We start from the raw sequence: 15,792 nt of genomic DNA, 5'->3' as shown, positions 1-15,792 counted from the left end.
GTGTCTTTGGTTTTGGCGATGGGGAGGAGGAGCGGCGGACGAGAGGAGCAGCGGCGATGGGCTGGGTGCAGTGGAGAAGATGGGTCAATTCTCAATTCGATTGTATGCACATCCAAACACGAATTGGTAATCGCTATTTTGTTAAATTCTTTCTATCAATTTTATCTACATCCAAATAATAAATTTGGTGTTATGATTCATTTTCAAAGCTAGGCTGATTTGATATTGGATCCAATTCAATACCAAACCCTTCTAATATGCACATGTAAATGGAGGCTTATCCTCATCTCCCTGGCTGCACGGTTTAGTTGTGGGCCCTCCCTGTTGGACGTGGAAACAAAACAAACAATCCGGCCCCGGCGGCTCTCTTCCTCCTCCCCCACACCGCACATCTCTGGGCCTCTTTCCTAGCGGCGACGACAGGCGAGGCGAGTCGAGTGGCGCCGCCGTTGCCAGTTCTTCGTCTCGTAGGGCACTTCGCCGGCCGACAAGGGTATGCGCGCCCACCTCCGTCCCTTCCTTTCCTGCTGTGCGAAATCGAACAGCCAAAACCCTAATAACGTATGCTCTTTGTGTTCGGATCTGACCACATACTAACTTCCATCTTTTTGCAAAAACTATTGGGATTACTAGCCCATGTCCTATACTGGATTCGACGTTTGAGATTGATTGAGTTGGGATGGCTCGTCGCCTCATTAGCCCCGCGGCGGCGTGCCGAGGCTGCGGTTTCGTTAACGCCGGCTTTCTCGGCGCCGTCTCCTCCTTCCATGTGATTCCACTCTCCCTCCTTTAGTCCCTGCCCTCCTCTTCCTCTTCAATCTTCTCCTCGCAACCCTCCAAACTTTTGGATTCTAGTTAGTTACGAAGCCATTCTGCTTGTTACACCAAGTTATTAGCATCTAGTAATACTTCCTACACCAGCCCTTTTTTTTGCATTATATATATATATTTCAAGTCGTACTATTAGATTGCCTGCTTTGCTCACTTGGGATTCCTCTTCCATGTACTATTATGCTATTTCTATTTGTCTCAGTTAAACAATTTATGTATCCATGTATATGCCTCTGATATAAGCAGATAAGTTTTTTGTCGTTTAGTGTCGTGATTAAGTATTAGGACGTATGGTGTGATTGCCTAGTAATTTCTCTCCTTTTTTTGGCAGTATCAAAGCTTGCCAGCTTGCTCGTCCAAGCAGGGTTCATCAGTGCGGAATTGCTTTAGCTTCCGTGCTGATTTAAGGAAAGAGGTGCTATCCCTTGCTCCCTCTTGTTTTCAGATTCTTATTACAGTTTGTTGCATGCTGTTACCCGTGTTCAATTATGAATTCTTCTGTGGCGTTACCTGTTGCAGGGTTCACGTTGGATAAGGTCTGAGCCTTTCTTGTCAGTAAACGTCAGTATCTTCCTTCTTTCCTGCCCAGCAATTTATCATTAGTAATACATTTGTGTATAGAGAGTACATACTGGTCTGTTGGGTTGGGAAACATATTTCTCTTACTCTGCTCTAAGTAAAAAGAATACCAGGACTCGTATTTTTATTACTGCTAAACGGGAATGTACTAAACAACAGTGTGTTTCTTTAAATTTTTACCTCTTGCCAAATAATGCACCTTGATGGCTCTTCTGTTTTGATTTTCGTTACTGTTTCTCTTACCCATAACTCAGAGTGCAAAGTTTGTCGGCAAGAGGACATCCTGTTCAGTTGCAACAGAGCCGCCTCCTGCTGCAACCGAAAAACCAGAGATGGACGCTCCCAAGGAGATATTCTTGAAAGATTACAGGAAACCTGATTATTTGTTTGACAAGGTAACTGTTTACCTTTTCTAATTGCTTTCCTGCACTGCTTTCAATAGCTGATCATTTATTGTTGCAAATTCTCTAATTGACATGTCTTATATGTTGTGAGGATAGCAGTTTGGAATCCATATTTGGTTGGAATAGCTGTTGTTTTAGACATCAACATAGTTTCCAAGATACACCTTTGACAATAGCTTTTAAGAAATATATTAACACAAGTTGCACCTAGTCATATATTGAAAGCATGTAGTTTTAATGACAAACCTACCAATTTCCCCCGATATGACTGGCTTAGATTCTTTGTGTGTGCATGTGTTCAGAGCCGCACATCCTAGATAAAACATGTTTTGAAACGAGGCTACCAAGTGCATAGATATGCTAGCCTGTATAGTGTTCCTTACACTCACTGACTGTAATAAGTTATTTTTATCTCGATGGGTGTGACATGGCCACCACCAGTGATCAATGTTTCCTGTAAATTGACTGTTGACTCCTTGCTATTTCTTTTACCTGTATTATGTTTCTAAATTCTAACCTTTTACTATCACCTGATTCAATTGCAGGTGGATTTGCAATTTCAACTTGGTGAAGAAAAGACCATAGTTACATCTAAAATAGTTGTATCTCCTGGTGCTGAAGGTCAAAATCTGACCTTGCGACTATTGTATTGTATTTTTTTTCATTTGGAAAAATATTATTGTATACCAGATGTCTCTTGCATATCTTTTTTCTTCTGCAGTGTTTTTCTCATTTACACCAGAGAAGTAATTTTAGAATGTCTTATACGAGGTTCTTGACTTCATAACTAATTTTCAATTGTAACGTTGTAGGAAGCATCTCAGCTCCACTAGTTCTTCATGGCTGTGACCTGAAGCTGTTATCTATCAAAGTCAATGGCACCGAGCTAAAGGTGATACTTAGTTCACACAGCTGTGCACCTTGATAGCCACCTCCTTTTTTTTAAGTCTTTAGCTTCTCCTCACACTTTTTTATAGAACAGTAAACAGTACCTATAGCATCTATTTGGGAAATATGCTGATGGGAATGTCACATGATTGTCCAACAAACAGTGGGAAGAAACTCTTTTTGTTCGAACTTAGAACGATTGTATGTTTTATACTCGTGATTTTGTTATTTCCAACGGACAAAAGAAATCAGATGAAGGCTTGCACATGAATTGCACCCAAAAGACAAGAGGGCCCCCATATGTTTAAGAATTTTGATGGGACTGTGATGCGATTTCAGAAGCACTTCCAGAGAAATAGTTTGTTATATGGTACCATTCAGCAATAGCCAAGTGGTCTCGTGTGGGTAACATCAGTGCTTCATCCTATGTTTTCCTGTCGCAGTAGTGATAGATGCAGTGATTACTGGATCACTGCCCTGGTGGGGGTCAATCCTAATGCCCGTCACAGTGATTAGTGACCCTGCTGCAGTTGATATGTATTCCTTTTCTTACAAAAGTTCTCTGATTCTTGCATTCTATTCCACTATTTTGTTTCTCACCTGCCTGTATTACTTCTCGTAGGGCGAAGAGTATACAGTCGATTCGCGCCATCTGACGGTTTCAACACCGCCTGCTGGTGTATTCAACTTGGAAATTGTTACAGAAATATATCCTCAGCTAAACACATCTTTGGAGGTACTGATTGCTTTTAGAGTGCTACAGCCCTATAGACTGCAATCCACCAGATATAATGTAGGCTAGCAGCTAGTTGTGTTCTCTACTCTAATTTCTTGTAAATTCACAGGGGCTGTACAAGTCAACTGGTAACTTTTGCACTCAATGTGAAGCAGAAGGGTTCCGGAAGATTACCTACTTTCAGGTATGCTTGTGGTCTGATATATACCATCTGCATCGATATTGTGCTGGCTCAAAAAGATTATCTTTTACTAGTTGTTGATTCGATGTTTCATTAATACATGATCTGTATTTGGAAATGTTGAATGCTGTCACAGGATCGTCCAGATGTTATGGCAAAATATACTTGCCGCATTGAAGCTGATAAAACTTTGTATCCAGTATTGTTGTCCAATGGGAATCTTATTGAGCAGGGAGACCTCGAGGTAAGCTAGCTTCCTAACATAATCACCACTCAGTAGATATAGGAAAGGGATAGTCACTGTATGCCATTTTCTTTTTTGCACTGTAGGGTGGAAAACACTTTGCATTGTGGGAGGATCCCTTCAAAAAACCAAGCTACCTGTTTGCTCTAGTTGCTGGTCAGTTGGGATGCCGGGAGGATTCATTTGTTACATGCTCCGGCCACAATGTAACACTCAGAATTTGGACTCCTGCCCAAGATTTGCCAAAAACAGCACATGCTATGTATTCTCTTAAAGCAGCAATGCAGTGGGATGAGGAGGTTGTTCCATATTCATTCTCTCTATAATTTGTCTATAGTTTGTTTTGTTGTTGATCAGATAGCTGATTCAATTCTGCCTTTTGGTTTTGCGACCTGCCAGGTTTTTGGTCTTGAGTATGATCTCGATTTATTCAACATTGTCGTTGTTCCTGATTTCAATATGTAAGTTCATTTTTTCTTGTTTGCGTCAGCACGTTGCAGTATATTTTGGTGTCCTCTGTAGAGTGTGGGCTTATGTAGTTGAACTTGCTACTTTGGTTAAATATTAACAAACCAATTGCTTAATTGTAATCTAGCATAACTTGAACAGTCTGCTGATAAAGGTGACTTTTATAATTGCAGGGGAGCAATGGAGAATAAGAGCTTGAACGTAAGATTCTACCTTTGCTTGGATAGTATTTGCACATCAATTCATTATTAACACTCTGGTTTGTGAATAAACAGATATTTCAATCTAGACTTGTGCTTGCATCACCTGAGACTGCCACTGATGGTGATTATGCTGCAATTTTGGGTGTTGTTGGACATGAGGTACATGCATTTGTAGAATTACTTGATCTTTCTTTTCAGTGAACTGAGTTGACATTGCAACCTGTTACTTCTGCAGTATTTCCACAACTGGACTGGGAATAGGTAACTGTCTTCACGATATCACCAGAATGGATGTTCCTTTTGTTTATAATTTTATCATAAAAATTTGTATGTAATCCTTTCATGACTGATTGATATGTGCTCATCCTTTTTACTTCTTTATTTGTTTTCCCCCTTAAACATCAATTGGTGCTTTTCCTTATGAGATCACAGTCATGATTAGTTATTATTTTTGCATAACTGAATGGTAATGATCTCCACTTTTTTGTCCTAGCAAAAGGATCCTTACCTCTATGCTGTTGCAGAGTAACTTGCCGTGATTGGTTCCAGCTAACCCTGAAAGAAGGACTGACTGTGTTCAGGGATCAGGTACTCAGGCAGTGGGCCATGTGTTATCTGCTGCAATTATGTTTTTTAGTGCTACTCTTCTAATGAAATTACTTGTGCAGGAGTTCTCGTCAGATCTTGGTTGTCGTACAGTAAAACGCATCGCTGATGTCTCCAAACTCAGAATCTACCAATTCCCTCAGGTTCTCTTGATCTGCGCTGTCACTGCATTCCAATTTGTTGCCAAATGAAATAAACTGCAGCAGCATGGTATTTTGACCACCTGTGACTTTTTCCCTGATATCCAGGATGCTGGGCCTATGGCACATCCTATTCGTCCCCATTCCTATATCAAGGTACTAATGCTCACATTGTTCAGTCATTTGAATTTATTACTCTGTTGCTTGCAACCAGCATAAGATATAGTGTATAACTTATTTAATTTGACCGGCAGATGGACAACTTCTATACCGGTGAGTTTCCTTGTCTATAAAGTTTGCGGCAAAACAGTGAGATGCACAAAGCCATCAGCTGATTATAATTCATCCTGTTGCACTGAAACATCATCTGTTGAATCTTCCTGTTGACTTTGATTATGAACAACCTGGCAGTCACGGTACGCATTTTCATGATGTTTCCTGTTAAGCACACACTGTGATAGTGTAATGACTAATGATTAAAACTCTGATATTCTATTTTGTTGCTTCCTGTTTTTCTTCATCCAACCATTGTGGGATTCATCAAAGGTATACGAGAAGGTTCGTCCATGTGACAAATTTTCTTTTCAATTTGCATGCCTTCAGTGAAAATGACATTGAGATGTGACCTGGACCTGTACTTGTTATAGGGTGCTGAAGTTGTCAGAATGTACAAGACCATGTTTGGAGCATCAGGGTTCCGAAAGGTAAAAGTTGAGCTTTGACCTTATATGTTTAAGACCATGTTGATGATCCGCAGTACTTCCTCTGCTCATTTGGACAAAGGGAGAATCTACGCATACATGTCTATTCGTGACAAGCTAAATTACTTTTGGGTTTATCAGTGGTCAAAGTATGGTTTGCCTGCAAGTATTTTGTTGCAAATCATGATTCTAGAATAAGGTTTTGTTTCTTATATATGAAAAGACCAAGGCATTACCTATGTTGTGAATCTTGTGCACGTCATGTTTGCCATGGGATGTCTCCTTAGGTTCTTGAATGTGTGATGTGTTATGTGCATTTGATTTATTTACCTCCTGGCCTTCTCCTGCAGGGCATGGATCTTTATTTCCAAAGGCATGATGGACAAGCTGTCACTTGTGAAGACTTCTATGCAGCCATGTGTGATGCAAATAATGCACAACTGCCAAACTTTTTACAATGGTAATAGACAGCTATCTTTCAATCATGTTACTTGTTGCGAGCGCAATCTAATTGTGAAAGGACCGTCCAATAGGTACTCTCAAGCAGGTACACCTACAGTCAAGGTGTCATCTTCATATGATCCTAGTTCTCAGACCTTCTCTTTGAAACTTAGGTAAGCTTCCACATTCTCCTGTTCTGAATTACTGATTGTCCTTTAGCACTTACCATTAGATATATGTTGAATTATTCTTCCACATTCTCTATTACCTTCATTTTCATTCATGCTAGTGCAACGTGGATTTTACATACCCTGATACTTGCTTTTCTTCCTTCTGTAGTAATTGGTGAAAATAGTGCATTTTCTAACTAAACGACTGCTCTAATATTTCAGCCAAGAAGTGCCGCCCACTCCTGGCCAACCAGTTAAGGAGCCTATGTTCATACCTGTTGCTGTTGGACTTGTTGACTCTACGGGAAAAGATATGCCCCTAACTTCCGTTTGCAGCGATGGAACTCTCCAAACACTCTCTAGTGATGGCAAGCCAGTCTTCACCACTGTGCTTCAATTTAAAAAGGTATAGATCTCCAAACCTCAAATTTAGTGCGAGGACAGATTTGTAGTTAGTAATTAGCTTATATGCACAGGCACCTAGGCACCTAGTTGTAGTCTTTTTATTTGTACCAAATTTAAGTGTCTCGTGTGACATTTTTTTCTGATACGCGAACATGCTTTTATTATTCAGAAGGAAGAAGAGTTCATATTTAAAAATGTTCCTGAGAAGCCAGTTCCTTCCTTGTTGAGGGGATACAGTGCTCCTGTCCGTCTTGATTCTGATCTGAGTGAGAGCGACCTATTTTTCCTGCTTGCCAATGACTCGGATGAATTTAACAGGTATGTTGTGGATTGCACTGCTATGATATTTGCATTTTCTATTAAAGAGTTCAATCTAATGATTTTTCCATTCCCTAGATGGGAAGCTGGCCAAGTTTTGGCACGTAAGTTGATGCTCAGTCTTGTAGCTGACTTCCAGCAACAGAAAACACTGATCCTAAATCCGAAATTTGTTGACGGGCTTAGATCAATTCTGCGTAACACGAGCTTGGACAAGGTAAAATCTTTTGCGGCCTTATTGTGATTTATTGCACAGAGTTGAATTATAATATGGCTATTGTAATCTGCTACAGGAATTCATTGCGAAAGCAATAACATTGCCTGGTCAAGGGGAGATTATGGATATGATGCCAGTCGCGGATCCTGATGCAGTTCATGCTGTCCGTAACTTCATTAAGAAGGAGCTTGCCTTGCAACTTAAAGATGATCTTCGTGCAGCTGTAAGTGGCACCGGCCAAGTTGCTGCTTGTCTGTATTGTAATCCTTATTCCCCCACGTATCAGCCTTTTCCCTTGTTCTTGTTAGGTGACTAGCAACAGAAGTTCTGAGGCTTACACATTTAACCACGATAGTATGGCTCGCCGTGCATTGAAAAATACTTGCCTTGGTATGTTTTTCTTTACCAAACTTATGTTCAAACGTGAGAATTACATGGCAGACAATGTGAACAAATTTCCTGGTGTTCCTTGTAGCATACCTTGCATCTCTGAATGAGCCAGATGTCACCGAACTTGCACTGCATGAGTACAAGACGGCGACTAACATGACCGAGCAGTTTGCTGCCTTAGCAGCACTATCTCAAAATCCAGGCCAAGTTCGCGAAGATGCCCTTTTGGATTTCTATAACAAGTGGCAGAACGACTATTTGGTGAGATACATATACATACATGCTGATTTATACATGCCTTACAAATAAATGTCAATATTTTTTATGCACTAATCTAGTGCACTTGTTCTAAGTGGGTAACTGTATTTGCCTTTATGCTGTGATAGGTTGTCAGCAAGTGGTTTGCTCTTCAAGCTACTTCAGACATTCCTGGAAACGTGGTAAATGTTCAGAAGCTGCTGTCTCACCCTGCTTTTGACTTGAGGAATCCCAACAAGGTACACGGTGCTATCAGATTTGACCTGTTTTTGGCTTAAATTTTGAATGAGTTTTAGGACCCGACTAAGACTTGGTGAAAAAAAAAATCAGGTGTACTCACTAATCGGGGGATTCTGTGGGTCACCCGTGAACTTCCATGCGAAAGATGGCTCCGGGTACAAGTTCTTGGGTGAAGTTGTTTTGCAGCTGGACAAGATAAACCCTCAGGTTAACTTGGAGCACTTGTTCTCATATTATCTCGGTTACGCTTTTGATGTTTGAAGAATTATAGCTGACGTGCTGCAATGATGGATCTGCAATCAGGTGGCTTCCCGCATGGTTTCAGCATTCTCTCGATGGAGGCGGTACGACGAGACCAGACAAGCTCTTGCCAAGGTGATGATCACTGTTTCTCTCTCTCATCTCTTCTGTCAATAGATAAGAAATAGGGCAATAATAGCCATGTGGGGTAATTATAGTTGGTGTACCGCGTTTCTAATTTGTTTTGTAATGCAGGCCCAGCTGGAGATGATCGTGTCGGCCAATGGCCTCTCAGAGAATGTGTACGAGATAGCTTCCAAGAGCTTGGCAGGTTAGTTTGGGGGCTTTGGTCAAGGAAATGAATTGGACACGGCAGTGGGTAGCTACTGCAAAGCGTGCGTAACCTGAAATGAATATATCTTCGTCAATTGGCATGACTCCAAGTGGAGTACTGGTAATAATAAACAAACATGCCTGCTTTTGAATGAAGTTTCACGAAACTCGGAAAATGGCATCGTGATGCCTGGGTTGATGGGGTATGATGCACTGCTCTTCTTGGAATTACTGTCAGAAAACTTGTGCGGGCTGATGCTTGGGTCGTCTTGTGGTTGGGGGTCCCGGAAACCTGGATAGTTGCCGAGAGTTCTGGTAAGGTTTGGAGATTTCCAGCCTTGCCAGGTTCCTTTCCGTTGTTCTAGTATACTCACTCCTCTTGCTCCAGCAGGATGGTTTTGCGTGAACCGCGTGCCACCAGGATTTTGGAAAAAAGAAATCTAAAAAAAAAAGAAACAGTTAGTCAATTAGCCTTGACATGCATAAATATGAGGGCAGGGCCCATTCATCTGTGCATGCAGGTGCAGCACAGACGCACATCAATCAGAAATATGAGAAGCAAATGGCTAGTTACGCTTGCGTATGACGGGTTGGGTGGTCTCGACTGTTTGGCGTTGCGTTGCGTTGCGTCTGCGCGTCCAAACCGTGTGTGGTGTGGGGTAAAGTGTACGTATCCGATCCTTTTTGAGACAAGACAGGGGCAGGACAGCACGGGAGGGATATGCTTGCTTTCGGTGGCAATTGGCATGCTATGCTACCACCAAGCAATCTTCAGCTTGAAAAATTAAGTCCTTCATCACCTTATTAGTGACTATATAGGAAATAATTTTTTTTGATGGCGTACTAGTGAGGAACTGACGTCCATTTTTTTTTCCATTCAAACCAAGATTTTATATAGCCGGCTATAGCTGCTACGAAGGGCAGCTGCTATGGTATTTAGCCCGTTAAAATTGACTATAGGCTACTAAATAGCGTAATGGCAGCTCTACCGCTAAATACCTTAGCCGGTGATTCAAAACCATGATTCAAACGCAGCGGCGCAAGCAATTGAATTGAATTGAATGGAAGAAGAAACCGAGGAGGGCCGATAGATGTTGAGCAGCCTAGGCCGTGCTCTTTTTTTGTTGGTTATTCTAGCCGCCAGCCAGCAGCAACCGTCGGGTTCGTCCATCTATCCCAAGGCGAGACCGCCACCTGGGCCACCGACAGGTGAGCCCCACGCCCCATCCTCCACCCACTATTTAGCCCACGGGGGCTCATCGCCATTGATCAGCACCCGGTCCTGCATTTCTTGGCATCGATCGATCCAGAAGCATCAAGCAAGCATCTAGTAGTAGGCCGGAGGAGCAGAGCAAAGCAAAGCATAGCATCCATGGGTTCCCGCTACGAATACGAGGTGGAGGTGACGGTGGGTTCCGCCACCACCCTCAAGAACGTCAACTGGCGCCACGGCGACCTCAAACCCTACGCCGTGCTCTGGGTCGATGACGGCCCCAAGTGCTCCACCCGCGTCGACCTCGACAACGGCGAGGACCCCGTCTGGGACGAGAAGCTCCTCGTCCCCGTCCCTCCGTCCGTGACCCGCCTCGAGGACGCCGTCCTCTGCATCGACGTCGTCCACGCCAACGCCGCCGAGGGCGTCAAGCCGCTCGTCGGCTCCGCGCGCCTCCCGCTCCGCGACGTCCTCGACGACGCCGGCGTCGGGGGCAAGGTCTCGCGCAGCCTCGGGCTGAAGCGCCCCTCGGGCAGGCCGCAGGGCCGCCTCGAGGTCCGCGTCGCCGTCCGCGAGGCCGCGCGACACTACGATGAGTCGTACCCGGCGCCGGCCTACGGAGTCGGCTCGCGCGACCCGTACTACGCGGCGGCACAGCCTCCCTACGGCAGCGGCCAGCAGCCGTACGCCGCGCCGCCGGTGGGCCACCCGGCGGCCTACGGCTGCGGTTACGGAGCCGCCGCCGCAGCTGCTGCTGCTCCACCACCACCACCGGTGGCGTACGGGGCAGGCCTAGGTGGTGGTAATCCTGCTTATTCTTCTGCGGCGGCGTACGGTTCTGCTGCTCCCGCGACGAAGAGCAGCAAGATGGGGATGGGGGCGGGGCTGGCGGTGGGCGCGGCGGCGGGGGTGCTTGGCGGGCTTGCGCTGGCGGAGGGGGCAAGCTACCTGGAGGACAAGTTCGAGGACCACGTGGCGGAGAAGGTGGAGGAGGACCTGTACGGCGGCGACGACGACGGTGGCTACGACGACGACTACTAGCGCTAGCTACAAGAAGATCCAGCTGCGACGAGAGAGTGAAATAACAAGTGCCCGGCCCGCAGTTACGTTGTTTGGTTGTACTGGTTCGATAGATGATCAATCCAAGCTGCTTTGCTTTGGATTATACTGGGGATCGGAGGAGTATCCAATCTGACCTAGCTTTTGCCTTCCCTGGCCAAGAAAGAATTACTAGCAGTAAATAGTAGTAATCGGAGACACGGCACGATCGACCAGCGGGCTAGTGGTCAAGCAAAGGTGGCGATGGCTCCATTTTCAAGCTGATTTATGGTGGTTGACACGACACGACACGACACGAGTCGGTGGTGGCGTACGATGACCCACCGACCACTGAAACGTACCGTCGTTCCTTGCTTGGTCCATGTCATTGTCACCGGGAAGGATTATTTTTGGAACACCCTCCAACTCTCCCGAAGGCAGCATTCACGTCATGCAGCAGCGCAACAAAATATAAACCCTGCTTCTCAAAAGCAAAAAGGGAAAAGAATATGTCGGCGACGTCAGCAATATGGCCACGGAGGACGGGAGGTCCAATCTTAAGAGCACCTAGCTCCTCATGGCAAGAGGAGAGGACTCGGCGCGAGGTCGAGGTCATGCACAAGGCAGCCGCGATATCACTGTTATAACTGTTTGCTTGGAAATGTCCCGAGGCTGTGGTAGAACCAACCTGAATTATACCGGCTCAAGTACGCGAGTCCAATCCTGAGGGCTCCAACGTGCTTCAAACGGTATAATCCCTTGGCCTGTCGGGTAACGTCCCGATAAACCACCGATACACAGGATCAAATAAGGCTACCTCACATGAAGGTGAGTCCAGAGATACATTCACCATCACATTTTACATCACAGGGAATTACATTACAAGGGTTTCCAAAAGAGGTACGATAATTTAAATTCAGAGAAAAGATTACAAATTGTTAAAAACTATGGTTATTAGCAGCGGAAAACATACGCGATGATTACCATACGACGTTAAGACGAATGTCATGCTAAGCCCGAGCACGACATCGCTCGATATCACCAGTGCTGGCCGGGGACGGGTCCCATTCCACGGACCAACCTTCTGGGAGAGCACAGGGCCAAGGCAAGGGAAGAGTAGGGTCTTCAAGACATCATCTGCAAAACATATAACTAGCAAGGCTGAGTATACTAATACTCAGCAAGGCTTACCCGGGATTGGGTATACTTAGCCCATAACTAGACTTATGAAAGCTTATAATGGCTCTGGGTTTAGTTTTAGCTGAAAAGCAACAAAGAGTAGATCCTTAATTTCCAAGTTTTAGCTTTCAGATTCTAGTTCATTATCCATTCTAAGTAAGCACCTATAACTAAGCAAGCATAGTGTAATCTTTGGCCAAGCATCATTTTTGATAACCATAATATTACTCTTGTTACTCTGTGTGATAAAGGGATTAAGCAGTCTCAGTCTTCGTGAGAAGCGGACGATTCGAATCGAATTTAACCTTGCAAGGTAAACCTAACCCACACGCTTGGAATATCCAACGATAGTTCCGAAGCAACCGTTTGCCTTTCATTCCGACTCGTGGATCAGATCCACCACAAGCGACTGCAGGAACATACGCACACCCAATGTGTGCAGGACATACGTCTGTAGCGCGACTACAAAACCCGTATTCCTGGTTGCCCTTGCAACACGTATTTCCTCAGTCGAACATAAGTAACCAAAAGAAGCAAATCGAGTGGTGGGAGGTATGTCCACTCCTCGGGCCGATTGGCTACTAGGCTTACCGCTTACCATATTTCGCGGTATGTGGTTAGTACTTTCAAATGCTTAACCACCGCTAACACACCCCGCGGCCTTATCCAATTCAACAACACAGACGGGGTATCACCTCAACCATGATACCTCACAAAACTCCCGTCCGGCATCCTTATAGTGATAACAGGAATGTAATCATTACAACTCCTATATCGCGCGAGTGACAGGAAATCACCCGACTTTTACCGGCCCTATTAGCGGAGCATCTATCCGTTAAGGACTCAGGAGCATTACATTGGATTCCTAGAATTCATGCATCTAGGGTTTCACATCAATTCCTAGACTTAATGCAAGGTATAGTATGAATAGACATAGATTGCAGTGTAAATAAAGTAGTGGGATATGTCCGGGGCTTGCCTTTACTGGCGGGGCTGGGGTTAGTCAGGTTAATAACGTCCGAACCTTGGTTCGGGCCTTCAAAGAATTCCCTGACGAAGTCCTTAGGATCTTCAGAATAACCTCCTTCTGGTTCCGGGATTAGCTGATAATTTCCGTCGGCGGGAGAGATGAGTCTACATGATATGCAAGATGAAGTTCAATGGATGCACACACTTTCATCTTAATTCATGGTAAAGTTGCAATCCAAAAGCTAACACTCAAGCACTTATGGTATAAGAAACCTAAGTTTTGAATCATAAGCATTGACTCATGATTAAAACATTAGTTTAATTGAAGATAAAAATTAAGCATTCAAGTTTAAATTTAATTCAAATTGAATGTGAACTCTAGATAATTAGGGTTATAAAGTTTTGAAAACTTAAATATAGATCAATTACATATTTAAAGATTTTGACCAAAAGATTTAATTAGATAAGCTCTACTGAAAAGATTTAGTTGATTGTATTATAAATAAATTGAATTAATCCAAGATAAATATTAAAACATCAATTAGAATTAAATTCAAATTTAGATTTGAATTTAAACTTTTGAGTAAAGAATGTTATAAGATTTTGAATATTTAAAAATAGATTACTTCATAATTCATGATTAAGAGATCTAATTGATTAAAGTTTAAAAGGTATGCTTAGCAAATTTTTGCTTAAGATAATTCAAGATGGTTATCTTAAAAGAAATTATATTATATTATGAGTTTAGATTTGAAGATTTTATATCACTTTATATGTCCTATAGAAATTTGTATATCAAAAATTATGATCACAAAGTTAACCTTATAGGGTAAAGATTGGAATTACGGATAAGACATTACATTTTTATGTCTTAGATTCAATATAGATTCAAAACTATTTGGTTTCAAGTCAAACTCATTTAATGGAAGTTATAGAGTTCAAAACCTAGTTTCAAACAAAACTGGTTTTGTAATTTTTGGAATTTTCTACAATTCTCTATTGAATTTACAAGTCAAAAATAGCACTCACATGAAATAACAATCATCCATTCACTTCTATTCTAAATACAATACAAACTATCTATTTTCACAGCATGGTCATAAAACAAAGATGATAGAATTTGAAATGAAGATTCATATGCAACTGGTTTCACATTTTTTTGAATTTTCTACGATTTTCTAGAAGTTTTCCAAGTTCAGCACATTAGAAAGGGAAGAAAGGGCTGAAACTTTCATTTGAACCCTTGGAAAGAACTGAACTTTCGCAAATATGCCCTCCTGCCATGGCCGGCCGGAGCAAGCTCTGCTCCATCACAAATCCCGGCGATGGAGAGCTTGGATGGCAAGGGGAAGGGGGTGGGGAGTAAGAGGACACCGAGACATACTCATTTGAGGGTTTAGCCGGGCTCGGGGAGGCCGGGAAGGGGGTCGCCGGCGTGAGCAGTAGGGGCGGCGGCGGAACAGCACTGGGGCAGCACTCCGGTGAGGGAACTGGCGCAAGGGAAGTGGGGGGTTAGCATCAGGAGACCTCAGGGCTGCTATTTATAGGGAAAGAAGGGGAGGAGAAGGGCGGACGGCCGGGAAACGACGGCGACACAGTGGTGCGGCGCTGGCAGCTCGGCCGGCAGTGGTGAGCGCGTGGGAGTGCGGGGAGGTGCCACGAGGGCGGGCTAGGGCAGAGGAGCAGACCTAGGGCGGTGCCTGGGAGAGGGGGGGAAAGGGGGGGCTGCACTGGCCGCCTTGAATTCGAGAATTACAGCGCCGGCACAGTAAAACAGAGGAGCAGGGGAAACAGCCAGAGGTAGAAGATGAATAGGAGGGCGCCAAGGACCTATTTGTGATTTACAAAACTTCAAGGGTCTGAAAGTAAAACCAAAGTTACCCACTGTTACAGGGCTCTAATGGAGAAATGACCAAAATGAAAGTTGTACAACTTTTCAAGCTCTACAACTTTTCTTTAGGGTTTGATTTCAAAAACTCAAAGTATGCATCTTTATTTTGAAACTTTGGACAAATTTTAAGTTTTATAAGATTTTATCTTTGCTACATAATTACCCACATAACTTTGGGCCTTAATGCAAGTTTTCAGAACTGTCATGATTACTTGCATTCTTATAATTTGGCCCTTAGTAACTTTTGAAAATTACTTTTGTAACTCATGCTTTTTTTTTTTTTTTTACACAAAAGGACTCACATTTTCATAAAATTACACATAGGGTCTTTTTGTTACAAATACATTCAACCTTTTACAAATTAACACATGCATTACATCTTATATATATCATGGTACAATTTGACACCTGGGGTGTCACAGCCCTCCCCCCTAAAAAGAATCTCGTCCCGAGATTCGAAGGTAGAAAGAATCAGACGATTAGATTTGGGGATTGGCTTGAAGGAAGTT

The 15,792-nt window shown here is 43.5% G+C and overlaps 2 protein-coding genes across 2 annotated transcripts; both read left to right on the top strand.

Moving 5' to 3' along the window:
- The first annotated feature begins 341 nt into the window (after positions 1-341).
- Positions 342-9,199, top strand: LOC112896714 (puromycin-sensitive aminopeptidase). Its single transcript, XM_025964820.1, has 34 exons — positions 342-493; positions 634-769; positions 1,163-1,246; positions 1,351-1,392; positions 1,665-1,805; positions 2,360-2,435; positions 2,627-2,706; positions 3,325-3,438; positions 3,548-3,622; positions 3,756-3,863; positions 3,950-4,162; positions 4,263-4,324; positions 4,505-4,532; positions 4,607-4,693; positions 4,770-4,795; positions 5,059-5,122; positions 5,203-5,283; positions 5,389-5,436; positions 5,535-5,553; positions 5,692-5,696; positions 5,827-5,838; positions 5,928-5,984; positions 6,332-6,441; positions 6,515-6,595; positions 6,815-6,998; positions 7,167-7,315; positions 7,394-7,532; positions 7,609-7,755; positions 7,841-7,922; positions 8,008-8,183; positions 8,309-8,419; positions 8,511-8,627; positions 8,724-8,795; positions 8,916-9,199. The coding sequence occupies exons 2-34, from the start codon at positions 680-682 to the stop codon at positions 8,994-8,996; spliced, it is 2,961 nt and encodes a 986-aa protein (XP_025820605.1). The 5' UTR covers positions 342-493; positions 634-679; the 3' UTR covers positions 8,997-9,199.
- Positions 9,200-10,027: 828 nt separating this feature from the next.
- LOC112897102 (protein SRC2 homolog) lies at positions 10,028-11,447 on the top strand. The gene has a single exon (XM_025965301.1). The coding sequence runs from the start codon at positions 10,366-10,368 to the stop codon at positions 11,245-11,247; it is 882 nt and encodes a 293-aa protein (XP_025821086.1). The 5' UTR covers positions 10,028-10,365; the 3' UTR covers positions 11,248-11,447.
- The last annotated feature ends 4,345 nt before the right edge of the window (positions 11,448-15,792 follow it).

The sequence above is a fragment of the Panicum hallii genome, chromosome 6 (genome assembly GCF_002211085.1).
Source record: "Panicum hallii strain FIL2 chromosome 6, PHallii_v3.1, whole genome shotgun sequence".
In the NCBI taxonomy this organism is placed as follows: Eukaryota; Viridiplantae; Streptophyta; class Magnoliopsida; order Poales; family Poaceae; genus Panicum; species Panicum hallii.
Note: the sequence above shows the minus strand (reverse complement) of the source record. Positions and strands in the feature narration are given on the sequence as shown.